General features: G+C 49.3%; 1 protein-coding gene across 1 annotated transcript; it reads left to right on the forward strand.

Annotated features, from left to right (window-relative positions):
• The first annotated feature begins 419 nt into the window (after window positions 1-419).
• p3h3 (prolyl 3-hydroxylase 3) lies at window positions 420-13167 on the forward strand. Its single transcript, XM_069183055.1, has 16 exons — window positions 420-912; window positions 2115-2299; window positions 3120-3272; window positions 4616-4811; window positions 5634-5765; window positions 6498-6637; window positions 6824-6913; window positions 7544-7596; window positions 7869-7948; window positions 8120-8247; window positions 8807-8902; window positions 9789-9939; window positions 10365-10482; window positions 11343-11418; window positions 11866-12006; window positions 12930-13167. The coding sequence occupies exons 1-16, from the start codon at window positions 603-605 to the stop codon at window positions 13092-13094; spliced, it is 2214 nt and encodes a 737-aa protein (XP_069039156.1). The 5' UTR covers window positions 420-602; the 3' UTR covers window positions 13095-13167.
• The last annotated feature ends 3722 nt before the right edge of the window (window positions 13168-16889 follow it).

Consider the following 16889-nt stretch of genomic DNA (forward strand, 5'->3'; position numbering starts at 1 on the left):
CAGACGGCTGCGTATGCAATACAGGAGAGCTGAGAAAAGAGTACCCTTTGTGCCTCATTTGTGTTATAATGACTGTATAATTATTGGGGGGGTAGAAAGACTAGGGAAAGTGGCACGTAGCCTCGACACAAAAACAGATTGAACACTTTTCCAAATGAAATCAACGATGAATGAAATTCGTTTTGCCGGCGTTTAAACGTGAGTTCTGTCGACGGCGCAAACTGCAGGGGTCTCGCTGCGACGTGGTTGGGCCGAAGGGCAGAAGAAGAGGGTCAGCAGAGCGCTTTCAAGGGCTTGAGGAATGCGGTCGGTCTGAACTCGCACAGCATTCTTCCCCACCGCGCAGGAGGATACTGTCTTCAGGGTACGACACGGTCCTTCCCCCCTCTCCGCTGTAACTCGACACTCCCCCTTCAATAATTCTCCCACACCGCAGAAAACCAGCCCCGTCTCCTCCTCTCTGAGCCCTTCCCCACAACTGTCGCCCCCCGTCCCAGGAGAAAGAGAGAGAGGAGGGAAAAAACACACTTTAATTTTACTACATCTCTCCCTCCACATCTCTCTGCCCTCCCATCTCCTGGAGGACCAGTCTCGGAATCCGAATGGCGTTTCGCGGAGGAAACACCGCAGCTAGCGACGTGGCACCGGGCTCCCCTCTCCTCTCTCTCCTCCTCCTCCTCCTCTCCCTCTCTGCCCGGGCCGCCGGGGCCCTGCTGGAGCCCGTCGGGGGCCAGCTGCTGCCCTACGACCGCCTGTACTACTCGGGCGTGCGGGCGTATTTCACGCAGGAGTGGGACCGCGCGGCCGAGTTTCTGGAGCGCTCCATCGCCACCCGGGCCGAGCTGCTCCAGGTCCGACGCGGCTGTCACGACCAGTGCGAGGCGGCGGCGGCCGGGGACTCCGCTCGCCTGGGTAACTACCGCGCCGGTGGGGATGCATGTGCTCTTTAAACACTGGCTTGGCATAGCCCACTGCTGATCTTTAACTTCGGTCACTGAAGGGCGTGGACTGACTGGACCGGACAGATTATTTATGATGCGCTGGTGCTTCGTTGACGGGTGATCGGTAACGATTCCCGAATGCTCGGGTGCGAGTTTTTGTCATTGGTTTTTGATGACACCGAAGAAGGCACTTGACTGAAAACCGGCCATCGATGTTTGAGAGAGACGGTACAGGAGAGAGATCTCAGGGCAGCTGAAGAAACGCCTGCTTTTTTATTCTCCTCCAGAGCCCCCAAATTTACTTATTACTCCTGTCACACCCCCTGCCGGTGTCTGGGCTATCGTTCACAGCTCCTGTGACTTGAGTCACGCTTTAAAATCCTCCGGTCAGGCAGTAGCTAGCTCATGATCTCTGCCTGTGCTGGAGAAGCATAGAAGACCCAGCAGCCTTCAGGACCCGAGTCTGGGACCCCTGGGCAACTGTAATATCGTACCCAATTGAAACCGATCAGCACAGATTGCTTTTCCCCCGAGATCATCCTGCACTGGAGGTTATCACTGGGATGAGCGTTAATGATGGATTATTGACAGACTGTCAACCGTGAGGCGAGTCAATAATGTCAGGAATGGATAAAGCAGCCAGAAGAGTGTCTGACTATTCGTTATTGATTATGACCCACACTGTCAATGATGATGTCTGGGAGCTGGCAGGTAATCAGACCTGATCAGCCGCTGGAAGAGTATCTTGACTATCTATTATTGACTGTGATCCACAGTATCAATGATGATCTCTGGCAGTAATCAGACCTGATCATCTGCTGGAAGAATGTCTCACTATCCATTATTGACTGTGATCCACAGTATCACTGATGATCTCTGGCAGTAATCACACCCGATCACCAGCTGGAGGAGTGTCTGACTACCCATTATTGACTATAATCCACACTGTCAATGACGATGGCTGGGAGCTGGAAGGTAATCAGACCTGATTAGCTGCTGGAAGAGTGTCTGACTACCCATTATTGACTATGACCCACACTGTCAATGACGATGTCTGGGGGGTGGTGGAGTGTCTGTCTTAATTCTCAGACGGGTCAGAGGGTGATACGGCTGTAATCGGTTCAGCCCGGGAGTAAGCAGTGGGACTGACTCAAGATTATTGATGCTCGATAGACAGCGCGGATGGGAGTCTCTGGGACCTGGCTGTGTTTGGGTTGGTGCAGCGGCGGGCTGAGTGTCTGAAATTCTGCCTGGAACAGCGCGTTACCCCTTCTGCCATCCCCCCTGTCTCCCTGGACATCCAGTATGAGTTCACCAACCGGAATCCTTATAACTACCTGCAGGTGACCTACTACAAGGTACTGGCTCTGTGTCTGCCATCTTATCTATGGGTGTACACTGCTGGCTGAGTCTGTAACTGTATATCTCCCTGATTGGTTCATCATCTTACTGTACGTCTTGTCTCTATACAGTAACTCCGGGCACCTGTCTCACGTTTGTCTGTTGTGTATCTGTTTGCCTGCATTGATTTCTCATTCTCAGCGCAGTGTGAATCTCTCGTTGTGCTGCAGCTGTATCACCCTGCAGCTCACAACTGGCAGCCCCCCCTGCAGCTCACCAGGTGTGAGCCTGGCCAGTACCTGGATGGGAGACCTCCTGGGAAAAACTAAGGCTGGTGCTGGAAGAGATGTGTTAGTGGGACCAGTGGGGGGCGCTGGTCCTGTGGTCTGTGTGGGTCCTAATGCCTCAGTATAGGGACGGGGACACTGTACTGTAAAAAAATTGCACTGTCCATCAGCTGAGAGATTAATCTGAGGTCCTGACTCTCTGGGGTCATTAAAAATCCCAGGGTGTTTCTCAAAAAGAGTAGGGGTGTAACTGGTGTCCTGGCCAAATTTCCACCCTGGTCTTTACCAGTCATGGCTTCCTAATAATCCCCATCTCTGAACTGGCTTCATCGCTTTGCTTTCCTCCCCACTGAGAGCTGGTGTGTGGGGAGAGTACTGGTGCATCATCCAGGTGGGGCTGCACACTGGTGGTGACAGTGGGATCTATTTCCTGTAAAGCACTTTGAGTGGAGTGTCCAGAAAAGCGCTATAGTGTATGGAATCATTATTACCTCCACTCAGCCTGTAGGGCCCTTGCGTTTTGTGTTGACCTCCTCCTCCTCTCTTGCAGCTGGGCAGGCTGGAGAAGGCGGTGTCAGCCGCCCAAACCTTCTTCGTGTCAAACCCGAGCCACCTGGAGATGAGGAACAACCTGGAGAAGTACAGGAGGATGAAGGGAGTGAGGGAAGAGGCCTTCTTCGACAGGGAGAAAGAGAAGCACTGGGTGAGTGAGAGAGTCAGAAATCCCACCCCCTGCATGGGGATGCAGGTCAATACAACACAGGGAACAGCTGTGCCACACTGTTGGGCCCGGTTCAGGTGTGCCAATGCCTTCAATAGCCTTAAGCCTGCGTGTGGAAGGATCACATATCTGCTTACCCTGGCCACTAACTTCAATAGGAACTGTCACCAATGCCATTTCAAATGCAAATAATATGAAATATATCCTACTGCACAATCCCTGCTCTACTGTTCAGGCAATAACAAGTGTGAGTAACACACTTACAATAAGTGCATGAAAGCTACTCCAATTATACAGAAAATAAGCAAAGGAGTTAGAAGAAATGTTCCTTAATTTACAAAAATGAGTTACTTTTTCCGATTGCTTTGGTTTGTCCGCTACTCACATAGTAAAACTAACATACGTGGCACATTTCTTCATTCTCGTCAGAGGAACATGTCCTATTGGTCATGTTATTTTAACTCTGCAACCTTGAATCCATCCATTTTCTAACTGCTTTATCCAGCAATGGGCACAAGGCAGGATACACCCTGGGCAGGATGCCAGTCCATCACAGGGCACACACACTGACACCAACACACACACACTCACACCGGGCTGTCAGTCACCGGGCAGGTGCTTCATGCCAGCATGCTTTCGGACTGTGGGAGGACACCAGAGCACCAGGAGGGAAACCCACGCAAACACGGGGAGAACATGCAAACTCCACCCAGACAGTACCCCAGGACCTAAACCCTGAGCCCTGGCACTGCGAAGCAGCAATCCTCACTGCTGCCTCTGTGCTCATCCATGCCAGAATCAGAGCCTGCCACCTCCTGCATTCAAGCTCTGACAGGACAGAAGGTCGAGTGGTCTTGACTTCAGGTGAAAGGGTGGCAGCAGGTCCTGTGGTTGAGATATAATCAAGCTTTAAGCAGAGTACCATGAGCTATAGTACAATGCATTTGCTACAGTGTAGTGTAGTGTTTTCTACCGTTTAGTACAAAACAGTTTAGCACAACATAATATTCTACTCTCCAGTACTATACTACAGTGTTACTGCAGTGCTGTATTACCCAGAGTTTGTAGCTGGTTCTTTGCACTTGTGAACTGCCGAGTCCACTTTGAGAAACTAAGTGTTAGACTGAGTGGAAGCAACTGTTTCATGAAAACAGGTGCCTTTTTTTAAGTATGCTGTCCACCTGCTCCAGACACTCTTGTGTCTCATGGAATGAAGAAGTACAGTATCTCTCCATCTCCTCCACCTTGTCCACTTCTCTCTGCCTTTCTCCATATCTCTCCCTGCTTCCAATACCTCCCAATACCTCTGCCCCTTCTGTGCTCAGACCCTGCATGACTCCGGCGTATTGGCTGAGAGCATCTCCGATTGGCCGCGGGCGGCAGAGGCATGGAGGGAGTGTGTGAACGAGACGCTGGCTGCAACAGAAGAGTGCAGAGCCAACTGTGCGGGGGAGGCGCTGCAGCCCAGTGAGGAGGACAACCAGTTAACCGGCACCAAGGGGCTCTACGAGAGAGCAGCTGGTAAGAATGAATGGCAAAAACTACAGCCCCCAGAATGCACTGTACGCATCAGAAGGGTGTTTATGGGAAATGCAGTTTATAGTGTGTACACTTATATCGCATTTTTCTGGACACTCCACTCAAAGCACTTTACAGGTAATGGGGAATCCCACTACCACCACCAATGTGTAGCATCACCTGGATGATGCTCCAGTACTCTCACCACATACCATCAATCAGTATGGAGGAGTACAGGGTGATGAAGCCAGTTCAAAGATGGGGATTATGAGGAGACCATGATTGGTAAAGATCAGGGGGGAAATTTGGCCAGGCCCTGGGGTAGCACACCTACTCTTTTCAAGAAACACCCTGGGATTTTTAATGACCACAGAAAGTCAGGATCTCGGTTTTACATCTCATCCAAAGGACAAAGCCTTTTAACAGTATAGTGTCCCCGTCGCTATACTGGGGCATTAGGACCCACACAGACCGCAGGGTGAGCACCTCCTACAGGCCCCACTAACACCTCTTCCAGCAGCAGCTTTAGCTTTCCCAGGAGTCTCCCATCCAGGTACTGACCAGGCTCACACCTGCTGAGCTCCAGTGGGGCTGCCAGTGGTGAGTTGAAGGCTGATATTGCTGCTGGCATAACTAATATGATATGACTTACATTTTTAACATTGTTATTTTAGTACATTTATGATGAATTATATGAGTAGATAGCAAATTAACTCTGTCTATCCTCTCCCAGTACAGCTACAGCACTTAAAGGACTGCAGTGTGATATCTGTGACATAGTGAGTCTACTTGAGTCACCCCTCTCTGCTTTTTCCTCATTCTCAGGGCTGTCACTCCAGCTGCTCTCCTGCCGCCAGTCCTGTGTGTCTCTCGTAGCCACGCGACCCGGAAGGATTTCACCCATTGAGGACTTCCTGCCATCGCTCTTGGAGCACCTGCACCTGGCGGAGTTCAAAGGTCAGAGGTCACGGCATGTTTATGCACACGCACATGCTTGCAGTTTTAGAGTCTGTGTTAATCCCATTCCTGTGTATTAAAGTACTGCAGTGCCCAGTCATGTATTCCGGCTGTCAATCAGTAACTCAGTGTTACTGACGTCAGATCTCTGTATGTGACCTCTGACCTGCCTCCAGTTGAGGAGAGGCAACTGATTCAGGAGCAGATGGCCAGCAATAACGATCAGACATGACAGGCGTGTAAGTGTGCTTAACCGATACAACAATGACAGCTGCTTTGTACAGTAACCACAGAACTACAGTGTGCAATGTCCATGTATAATCCTCATTGTAAGCAAATAACCCCTAAAAAGAGTGACTATCACTTATGGAAGTAGTTTTCTGTAGAGTATGATTGCTCGATCAAAGCAGAGATCTTACACTCTCCAGTTAGTTGATGTCAGGTCTGCTGGTTCCCTGCCTCTTCTCCTGAATTAGTGGTGGGATGAAAGCAGAAGTCCTCAGCAGAGCTGGAAACTATTATTATTATTGTTATTATTAATAATAATAACATACACTTATATAGCACCTTCCTGAAACTCCACTCAAAGTGCTTTACAGGTCATGGGGAATCCCACTGCCACCACCAATGTGCAGCCCCACCTGGATAATGTGGATTCCATTAGGAGTACAGCGTGTGAGTGTATACTAAGACCTGTCCCCCAACAATTTCTCTCTGGGTCCGGATGTTCAGCCGGCGCCCTGCAGGGGGCGGTGATGTCTGCGCGCGCCTACCTGCTCTTCTACCCCGAGGACCCGGAGACCCTCTCCAACCTGCAGCTCTACCTGAGGACACCAGGGGGCAGCACCCCGGAGAGCGCCCAGCCCCGAGAGGTCAACCACCCCCCGCGTGTCCGTCTCTCTCCTCTCGCCATGTCTTGGGCTGCCTGTGCTCACTCTGCGCAGCTCCTCTGCTCGGCTTTCTGCTGCCTTTCTCTCCCTAGACCCCGTTCCTGTTCAGGTGGGCCAGTCTTGTTGTCTGTATTCACCCCCCCGATTCTCTCTCCCTCTCGCTCTCAGGATATTTCTCGGTATGTCCATCGGTCGCTGCTGGAGAAGAAACTGCTCTACTTTGCGATGGAGAATCTGGGTTTCAAGTTCACCGATCCAGTAGGTCACTGACCCTGTTAATGTCTTATTAGGGACGTTGCTATTTCAGTGGAAATAGCGTGTTCAGGATTGCTCAGGTCTTTCCTCTTGAGAAAATTACTTTGGGATTATATATCAGTTACAGTATACTGTAAATATTTCTGGCTATATACTACACATGCAGATTTTGTATGTCCAAACTCTTGGTGGCACGCGGGTGCAGTGGCCAGCATTGCTGCCTCTCACCGCTAGGGCACTGGGTTCAATTTGTGGGGTGCTGCCTGTGTGGAGTTTGCATGTTCTCCCCATGTTCCCATGGATTTACTCCTCCAGGCCCCAGACATGCTGGTAGGTTCTGGGTAAAGTGGTCCTGGCGCGTGTCTTGTGTGTGTGTGAGTGTGTGTCCATCTGCCCTGTGATAGACTGGAATCCTGTCCAGAGTGTATCCCATTGCTTGCTGGGATAGACTCCAGCTCCCCCTTCAATAGATCGTGCATTGGAAGAAGGGTTTGGAAAATGGAAGGATAGATGTTCAAACTCTTTATCTCTCATTCATTATGAGTCAGTGTGTTCCAGATGAAGGGAATGGAGATGACTTCATGGGCACGGAAGTCTGTTTTTAATCTTATACTAAAACATCATTTTCTATAGGATCTCTGGACTCCAGAATCCGTCATCCCCGAGTCTCTGCATGAGTCCTGGAGGTGAGTGAATCACACATGCAGACACATGCACTGCATTCACACAGTGGCTCACTGTGATGACACTGGAGCAGCAGACTGAAACACAGCTCTGACACTGTCAGTGTGCTGGTCAACGCTGAGCTCGCATTGAACTGCTCACGTGTTGGTGATGCAGACACTGGCACTGTATCAACATTTGGGGGACATATGGACACTGAAATACTGGCACGTTCTTGACATACTAACACTGTACTGACTTACTGACACGCTGACAAATACCCGTACTTTTCTAGAGCAGAGAAAGAAAAACTGGATGAGAGACAGGCAGAAGGACAGAGAGAAGGAGAAACAGATGACAGTGGCTTCTATGCAGGTAAAATACAATTTCCCCCTTTTTTAAATAAAAAAACAACTCTCTCTCAGTGCAGTGTTAATGTACTGGAGTGTCCAGTCAGTGTGTCTGTATTAACCCCTCTCTCTCTCGGTGCAGTGTTAATGTATTGTGGTGCTCAGTGTGTCTGTATTAACCCCTCTGTATCTGTAGGAGGTCCCATTACTCTCCCAGGGGTGTCTGTCACAATGGATGATGCCACTCTCAATGGGACCAATCGTGTTGTTCTTGATGGAGTGCTGAGCCCAGAAGAGTGCCGTACCATCTTGGGATTGGCCACGGTGAGCTGTCAATCAAACACATTGACCAATTGAGGAGCTTAGGGGTTTTCCTAGATTGACTAGGAGGGAGGGGATATCACTTCTGTCAGTTCTGCAGAGGCTTTTGAGAAAGTTACATTTCCCCCTTTTTACAGTGAACTATGGGAAGAAAAATTAAGGATATTGTATTTCAAGATCCTGCATTTGGAGAAAACTGTCATGTTTAGAAGTGCTTCATGAAAAGAATGAATATATGGCTAATATTTAACAGTGAAAATTTGCCGTGCCACTTGGAACTAGATTAGGAGCATAATCAGGTAATTTTGAAGCTGAAGAATAAATACCTGAATCGAGAAGTCTGTAGAAGGTCTGTGTGTGCCCTGCGATGGACTGGCGTCCCGTCCAGGGTATATCCTGCCCTGTGCCCAGTGCTTGCTGGGATAGGCTCCAGCTCCCACGTGACCCTGAATTGGATGAGCAGTTATTGAAGTTGTTGAAATACCATCATGTGATGATGAGTCTGTATGAGGTCATGCCCGTTTGGCTCCGCCCCTTGATCTCCCTTCTCTCTCGCTCACAGGCTGCAGCGTCGTCAGGCGACGGTTACCGGGGCCGACGGTCTCCGCACACCCCCCATGAGAAATTCCAGGGTCTGACTGTGCTGAGAGCACTGAGAGTAAGGCCCTGCCTGCGCTGTGCATTTAAACCCTACGAGCTGCTCCTCAAATGATCCGAAGCTTTCGAATATACTTGCATCTGCGTAACAGAAAATGCCAGGCTTGAGAGCTAGACCCTAGACTACCTCAGAGAATAGTTAACAACCATGCTCTAATTATCATCTTATCAGGAAGTGCAGAATGGAGTGCCATTCAATTTATTATTATATACTCTAGCAGAGGATCTCCAGATGGAAATGCTGAGTCAGCTGCTATACATACATATATAATGACGGAGCCCGGAGTGAAGAGCAAGGGAAGCATTTAAGGGAAATGAAACTAATAAAGAAATAATTCAATAATAGATGAATTGGCCGTCCCGCTGCACAAGTCTGCCTGAGCGTGTTTCTAACAGGTGTGCTGTCCCGCCTGTGTATGAAAGGCCGATTACATATATAACATATTTAATTACATTTGTATATATAATATATTATGTATAATAAAAGGTAATAATAATAATAATCACTTACACTTATATAGCGCTTTTCTGGACACTCCACTCAAAGCGCTTTACAGGTAATGGGGATCCCCTCCACCACCCCCAGTGTGCAGCCCCACCTGGATGATTAACAATATAGGTAACGATATAGAGGGTGACTCAGCAGTTTGATATAGAGATTTTCCGACATATATGTGGCTACATATATACATTATACTAACTATGCACATATATATATGCATCTTCTATGGATATATTGTTCTCTTAAGAAACGTGCATGGTGGGAGACCATCCCATTTTCCCTGGGGCTGCATGATCCCTGCAGCAGTGTTCTGGGATTACAGCGGCTCGTGAGGCTGGGTTAAGTCTGGTACGGACCGGCTCCCCACGCTCTCTCTCTCTCCCAGCTGTCCCAGGACGGGCTGGTCAGCGCCGCCGAGGCGCAGCTGCTGTATGACCTCGGCGAGAGGGTGCGCTCTCTGCTCCAGTCCTACTTCCGGAGCCCCTCGCCCCTCTACTTCTCCTTCACACACCTGGTCTGCCGCACGGCCGTCACAGGTAACCCCGTGCCCACACACACCTCGCACACACACACAGAGGTCACACACACAGCTCGCACGCACACACAGGGTTGACACGCACACAGCTCGCACGCACACACAGGGTTCACACGCACACAGCTCGCAAGCACACACAGGGTTCACACGCACACAGCTCGCAAGCACACAAAGGGCACACACACACCTCGCACACACTGCACACACACACAGGGTTCACACACAGGGCACACCCACAGGGCACCCACAGGGCACCCACAGGGCACCCACAGGGCACCCACAGGGCACCCACACACACTTTGCACACACACGCACAGCTCGCACACGCACGCACACACACAGGTCACACGCACCTCACACACATGGCACACACGCACTCAGGACTCTCCCGTCCTCAGCACTCCCTGTCTCCCTGCCTCCCTGCAGGAGACCAGGAGGGCCGGACGGACCTGTCTCACCCCGTGCACGCCGACAACTGCCTGCTGGAGCCCGACACCCGGCAGTGCTGGAGAGAGCCGCCTGCTTTCACCCACCGGGACCTCAGGTACCGCTCAGCTTGTTCCAACCTAGGAATTGATGGTGCCACAGTATTTAAATAATAATAATAACTCCTTACACTTATATAGTGCTTTTCTGGACACTCCACTCAAAGCACTCTACAGGTAATGAAGTATCCCACTGTCACCCCCAATGTGTGACCCCCCCCACCTGGATGATGCCCCAGTCCTCTCCCCACACACCAGCTCTCAGTGGGGAGGAGAGCAGAGTGATGAAGCCAGTTCAGAGAGGGGGATTATTAGGAGGCCATGACTGGTAAAGGCCAGGGGGAAATTTGGCCAGGACACTGGGGTTACACACCTACTCTTTTCGAGAAACACCCTGGGATTTTTAATGACCACAGAGAGTCAGGACCTCGGTTTTACATCTCATCCGAAGGAGGGTGCTTTTTAACAGTCCAGTGTCCCCGTCACTAAACTGGGGCATTAGGGCCCACAGTGACTGCAGTGTGAGCGCCCCCTGCTGGCCCCACTAACAGCTCTTCCAGCAGCAGCCTTAGCTTTCACATGGGGTCTCCCACCTGGGTACTGACCAGGCTCCCACCCGCTGAGCTCCAGTGCGCTGCCAGTGGTGAGTTGCAGGGTGATATAGCCGCTAGTCAGTGGAAAAAGTACCAAAGATCAACTGGTTTGTTTGTACTTGTACAAATTGGAAGCTTTTATGTGTAAGAGAAATTAGTGTCGTTTTTATGAGCGGTCGCTTACGAGCAGACATTTTGGAACCGATTGTGCTCGTATATCCAGGGCTGTGTGTACTGACAGTAGTGCTATTCTGATGTAGGCCACTAGATGGCGCCAATCTGACACCTGCCTACCAGAGTGTGACCTTTATTTATCATCACCACAGCGCACTCCTGTACCTGAACGACGACTTTGAGGGGGGAGACTTGTTCTTCACCGACAGAGATGCCAAGACTGTGACTGTGAGACTCCGAGTCATTTACCGTGATGTTCAGCCAGGCAATATTAACCCCTCTCCCTCTTTTTGTCAGTCGGAACCAACCTGTCTTTCCCTGGCCAAAGAGAATCTCTCCATCTGTCAGTTTTAGCTCTGTCAATATTGTTCTGCCTCTCTGTTCATCCATCAGGAAGAACCTGTCTCTCTCGCCTTCTGTAAAAGCCTCATCTCCTTCTGTTTGCTGAAACCTGTCTGTCTCTCAGTCAGTAAGAACCAGTCTCTCTCAGTCAGGAAGAATCTGTCTCTCTCACACCTGTCACTCTCCGAGTCAGTAAGAACCCGTCTGTCTCTCAGTCAGTAAGAATCTGTCTCTCACTCTCCGAGTCAGTAAGAACCCGTCTGTCTCAGTCAGTAAGAATCTGTGCTGGTCTCCACCCATTGGTACAAACCTGTCTCTCTCCCGGTTTTGCAGGCAGTGGTCTCCCCTCAGTGTGGGCGGTTAGTGGGGTTCTCCTCTGGACCGGTCAATCCCCACGGTGTTTCTGCAGTGACCTCTGGGCGGCGCTGTGCCCTGGCACTCTGGTTCACACTGGATAGACTGCACAGAGACATGGTAAGCAGGAAGCAGTGTGCCGGCCTCCACCACAGACCAGAAAACCACAAAGCAATGGATCACACTACTCTGCGTGCATATACACAGCAGAGACATGATCAAACAGACTATTTCAGTGTACAATCAGTGCATCAACCTGTAGTACACTGCAGGGGCTGTGCAGAGATTAGAAAAACAATAAACAATACTGATCAGCCAAGTATGTCATAATGTACCAAGGTGAACTTTAGTGTACTGTGCATAAGCAAGCTACAATACCGCTGGGTTCTATGGGTACTGTATATACTGCAGAGAATGGGCATTCCACAATCCTTTGATGGGGGACTGACCTAGAGGCATTGAGTCACAATCACACAGGTGGAGCTTGTGACCTGTGCTGCAGTGTCCTGTCGGTTGATCGGTCAGTGTCCAGGAGCTGCAGTGTCCAGCTGCCCAGTCAGTCCAGGTGTCAAGGTGCTGTAGTGTCCAGTTGACTGGTCAGTCAGTGTCAAGACTCTGCAGTGTCCAGTTGACTGGTCAGTCAGTGTCAAGACTCTGCAGTGTCCAGCTGGCTGGTCAGTCAGTGTCAAGACTCTGCAGTGTCCAGTTGACTGGTCAGTCAGTGTCAAGACTCTGCAGTGTCCAGTTGACTGGTCAGTCAGTGTCAAGACTCTGCAGTGTCCAGCTGGCTGGTCAGTCAGTGTCAAGGCGCTGCAGTGTCCAGTTGACTGGTCAGTCAGTGTCAAGACTCTGCAGTGTCCAGTTGACTGGTCAGTCAGTGTCAAGACTCTGCAGTGTCCAGTTGACTGGTCAATCAGTGTCAAGGCGCTGCAGTGTCCAGTCAGCCAGTGTCAAGACTCTGCAGTGTCCAGTTGACTGGTCAATCAGTGTCAAGGCGCTGCAGTGTCCAGTCAGCCAGTATTCCCTGTCTTATCTCTCTGCAGGAGAGGGAGGAGGCCGCGGCAGTGTGGTCAGCAGGTGGACAGAGTGGACAGGGCGTGAATATGGAGGAGAGACAAGAGGAGACACCGCAGCCCCCTCATCGCTCCAGCCGGAGAGAGGGGGCGAGGGAGAGGAGGGCAGGCAGGATAGAAAGAGACGAGCTGTGACTCGTCCACAGAGTGCTCTTTGCGTTTCATTTGTATATAAAGTCTAAAATAAACCCCAACATTTTTAAATGAAGTTGAGCGTTACCTTTTCATTTTGAATCGATGACACCAGTTATTTCTGGTTCCTGCTCCAGAGATTTCCAGGTTGAAATTGCTGGATGCCCATCAGGCCTGTCTTAGGAGTCAGTAGCTCTGAGGCACTGGGACTGGGGTAGCTCAGTGAGGAGGGAAGAGCAGGGTTTCATCACATTAAAGGCTCCAGTGCAAAGACTATAATAATAATAATTATTTCTAACGTTTCTATAGCGCTTTTCTGGACACTCCACTCAAAGCTCTTTACAGGTAATGAAGTATCCCACTGTCGCCACCAGTGTGCAGCCCCACCTGGATGATGCTCCAGTCCTCTCCCCACACACCAGCTCTCAGTGGGGAGGAGAGCAGAGTGATGAAGCCAGTTCAGAGAGGGGGATTATTAAGAGGCCATGATGGGTAAGGGCCAGGGGGAAATTTGGCCAGGACACCGGGGTAACACCCCTACTCTTTTCGAGAAATGTCCTGGGATTTTTAATAACCACAGAGAGTCAGGACCTTGGTTTTACATCTCATCCGAAGGACAGCACCTGTTTACAGTATAATGTCCCCGTCACTATAATGGGGCATTAGGACCCACATGGACCGCATGGTGAGCACCCCCTGCTGACCCCACTAACACCTCTTCCAGCAGCAGCCTTAGTTTTTCCCAGGAGGTCTCCCATCCAGGTACTGACCAGACTCACACCAGCTGTGAGCTGCAGAGTGATATGGCTTGGGAGAATTTTGAAAATGGCGACAGAAAAGAAGTCTCTCGTGGTCAAAGTCGCCTACCAGAGCCTGGTCTTCACCAGAGGGAGAAGAGTCCGTCTCTCACTATGTAGAAGCTGGTCTTCAGCAGAGTGAGGAAGTTGGGAGAGTTAAGGGTGCACTCGTGCACAGAGTCTTCCTTAAAGTGTAAATCATTCCGATAATCTGTAGCAATTCATTTCTATGTGAGGAGGTTAACATTAAAGTGCTGTGTGCATTTCACTGTGCTTGTGGAGGACAAGAGTGATTTCCTGATGGTGGACATTCTGATGACGGACAGACTGAATCTCCGATCAATTGAAATAAAAAACCCCACATTAATGGATACGACAGAATTTGAACACTGCTCTGGTGGGGGTTAATGCATACACACTGTCACTCAGTCCGGATTACGACAAAGTATCTGTATGTCTGCATTTGAGGTTTTTTTTTTCTAAATTAAAATATCCTTTTTAGAATATGGATCTATAATCTCTATAATAAGTAAGCACATAATCATCTCTGATCATCTCCCGGTCTGGGGACAGAGTTAATGTACTGTAGTGTCCTGTCAGTCTGCGCGTCTGTATTAACTCCTCTGCGGCTCTCTGAGCAATAACATTTTCCTAAAAGGCGGTGTTAAGCCCATGTTTAAATAGAGTGTGCGTACATCTATCTCCTTTTCTCTCGAACTCCTTTCTGCTGTCTTCTTTTGATCTCCTCAACGCTTTCCTCAACACTATGCTCTGTTTCCATTCTCTCACTCCTCTGGAAATCAGAGATGTTTCATTTTTAAGCTGCCTGCAGTCCAGGAACTCTTCAGTGGAAGAAATTGGTTTATTTTATAATAAACTCAATGCATACATTTTTATAACACTTTCTCGGATTTAGATTATCATCCCAAGTGATTTCAAACACTTAGGATGAGATCCATGTCATCCCACACTGATGTACAGCTACCCCACCTGGGTGACCCACAGTGGCCATTCATCCCAGAGGTTACACTCCTACTCTTTTGTACAATATTCTGGGTTCTTTAATGATTCAGAACCTCTTGCAGGAAACAGTCTCTGGCAATGGCTTGTCCAGAGGGAAGAGCACCACCTACAGGTCACTTACTGTATACCACTCATTACAGTTTTCCTTAGACAGAGCAGGCTCAGCTCCTGAGTTCTGACAAGATCAGGCTATGGGGTACTTTTCACATTATTTAAAATCAGGGGAGAGTGGAACTGATTTATTAACAAGGTCATCTTTGACATGAAAAAGACACGACTCATCTTTTTCTCTCCCTCTACCACAGGATCAGTCTTTACTGCTTTATAGAGATGTGGCGATCTGTCTTTTTCTCTCCTTCTCTTGGCTCTCTGCATCCTGATCTTGTTGTCTTAAACCCCTTAGGAAGTTCATTAACCTGCTTCTGCCATCGCTCGTTAAGATAATGCAGGGAGGGAGGAGGGTGGGTAAATCTAGGAAACCGGTGTCTACCTTTCCTCTATCATCCTTCTCTCTCTCTTCCTCGCTCTTTGTCCCTCACCGAAGCTCTCAGTTGCGCTGTTCAGGTTCAATTTGACTAAACTTGATCTCACATCCTATACACACACATACATACTGTGTATAGTTCAGGTGGAGAGCTGTGTCTGCATGCATAGGCTGCAAAGGAACAAGTCATTTTTATTCCATGCTGAAAAGAGAAGAAAGAAAACACCTGTGTATATATAAATATGTGGATGGATATATACATACTGTATATATACACATCCACAACACCATACACCTGCACATACTGTCTATACACATACACACCCCAATACACACACAAACTGTATATACACATACACACCCCTATACACACATATTGTACTGTACACAAACATCCCTATACACACACATATACACAGCCCCATAAACACACACAAACTATACTTACACACCCCTATACGTACCCACTCCTATACACACATACATACTGTATATGCACACACTGTACACAACCTATACACCTGAACATACTGTATAAACAAATACACAACCCTATACACTTGCACATGCGGTACATACACATACACACCCCCATACAACCCCTATACACACACAAACTATACTTACAGACCCCTGTACACACACACTGTACAGTATATACAGGCACACTTGGCTCTAAAAAGAGAAATCTCTCAGTTGACTAAGCAGGAGCTGTCGGTCTCTACCCCAGACTTGACCTCCTGGATGGACCATGTGCCTTATGTAGACATTTCTCTGCCCGGCTGCTGGACGGAGCTCTGCCCACTGGGCCGTGTGTTCTGTGTGGACATGTACACAGAACGGGTGGAAAAGTCTGAACCTGGGATACCGTCTGTGACTAGTTCACAGGCAGTCACAATACTCGGTCACTGTGTGAGTCTTACTCTCTCAGTCTCTCCCAGTGCAGTTTTAATACGCTGGAAAGGATTCATATACTAGAATGCCCAGTCACTGTGTAAGTGTATAACAGTGGACATTGTTGTCTGTCTCACTCAGTGTAGTATTAATACACTGGAATGGATTAATGTACTGGAATGCCCAGTCGCCCGGTCTGTAATGGTGAATCTCTAGCTCAGTGATAGTATCCTGTCTACCTCTCTCTCTCTACCTGTGGCAGCGCAGGGTGTCTCGCTACCCAGCGAGAGGGTAATGTTCTCAGGGCTGACGTAGGTATTATGTCAGAGTGCTGATTCTTTAACAAGATTCCCCCTGTACACCCCCCCCGACAAACGCACGCCAAACTCCCCGGTCCCCACTCCCGGGAAATCCAATTAACAGCTGAGCTAATTAACCCTCCCGGAATTCATGGCTACTCGCCGACTAACAAAACCCCCCCGAGACCGTCACAGAGCAGTACGATCACCACCCCCACCCAGCAAAACGACATCACTACACATAATCCCGCTCCCTAACCCCGCCAGTACATTCCATTTCTGTAAGGGCAGGTCGGGCTTC

Source organism: Lepisosteus oculatus, chromosome 23 (genome assembly GCF_040954835.1).
Source record: "Lepisosteus oculatus isolate fLepOcu1 chromosome 23, fLepOcu1.hap2, whole genome shotgun sequence".
Taxonomy (NCBI): Eukaryota; Metazoa; Chordata; class Actinopteri; order Semionotiformes; family Lepisosteidae; genus Lepisosteus; species Lepisosteus oculatus.

Bases quoted from the DNA above. Each gene is read 5' to 3' on its own strand.
- p3h3 (XM_069183055.1), top strand. From the start codon at position 603: ATGGCGTTTCGCGGAGGAAACACCGCAGCTAGCGACGTGGCACCGGGC. The intron at 7,949-8,119 runs GTAAAATACAAT...CTGTATCTGTAG, and splicing joins TGACAGTGGCTTCTATGCAG to GAGGTCCCATTACTCTCCCA. The intron at 11,419-11,865 runs GTGAGACTCCGA...CCGGTTTTGCAG, and splicing joins GAGATGCCAAGACTGTGACT to GCAGTGGTCTCCCCTCAGTG.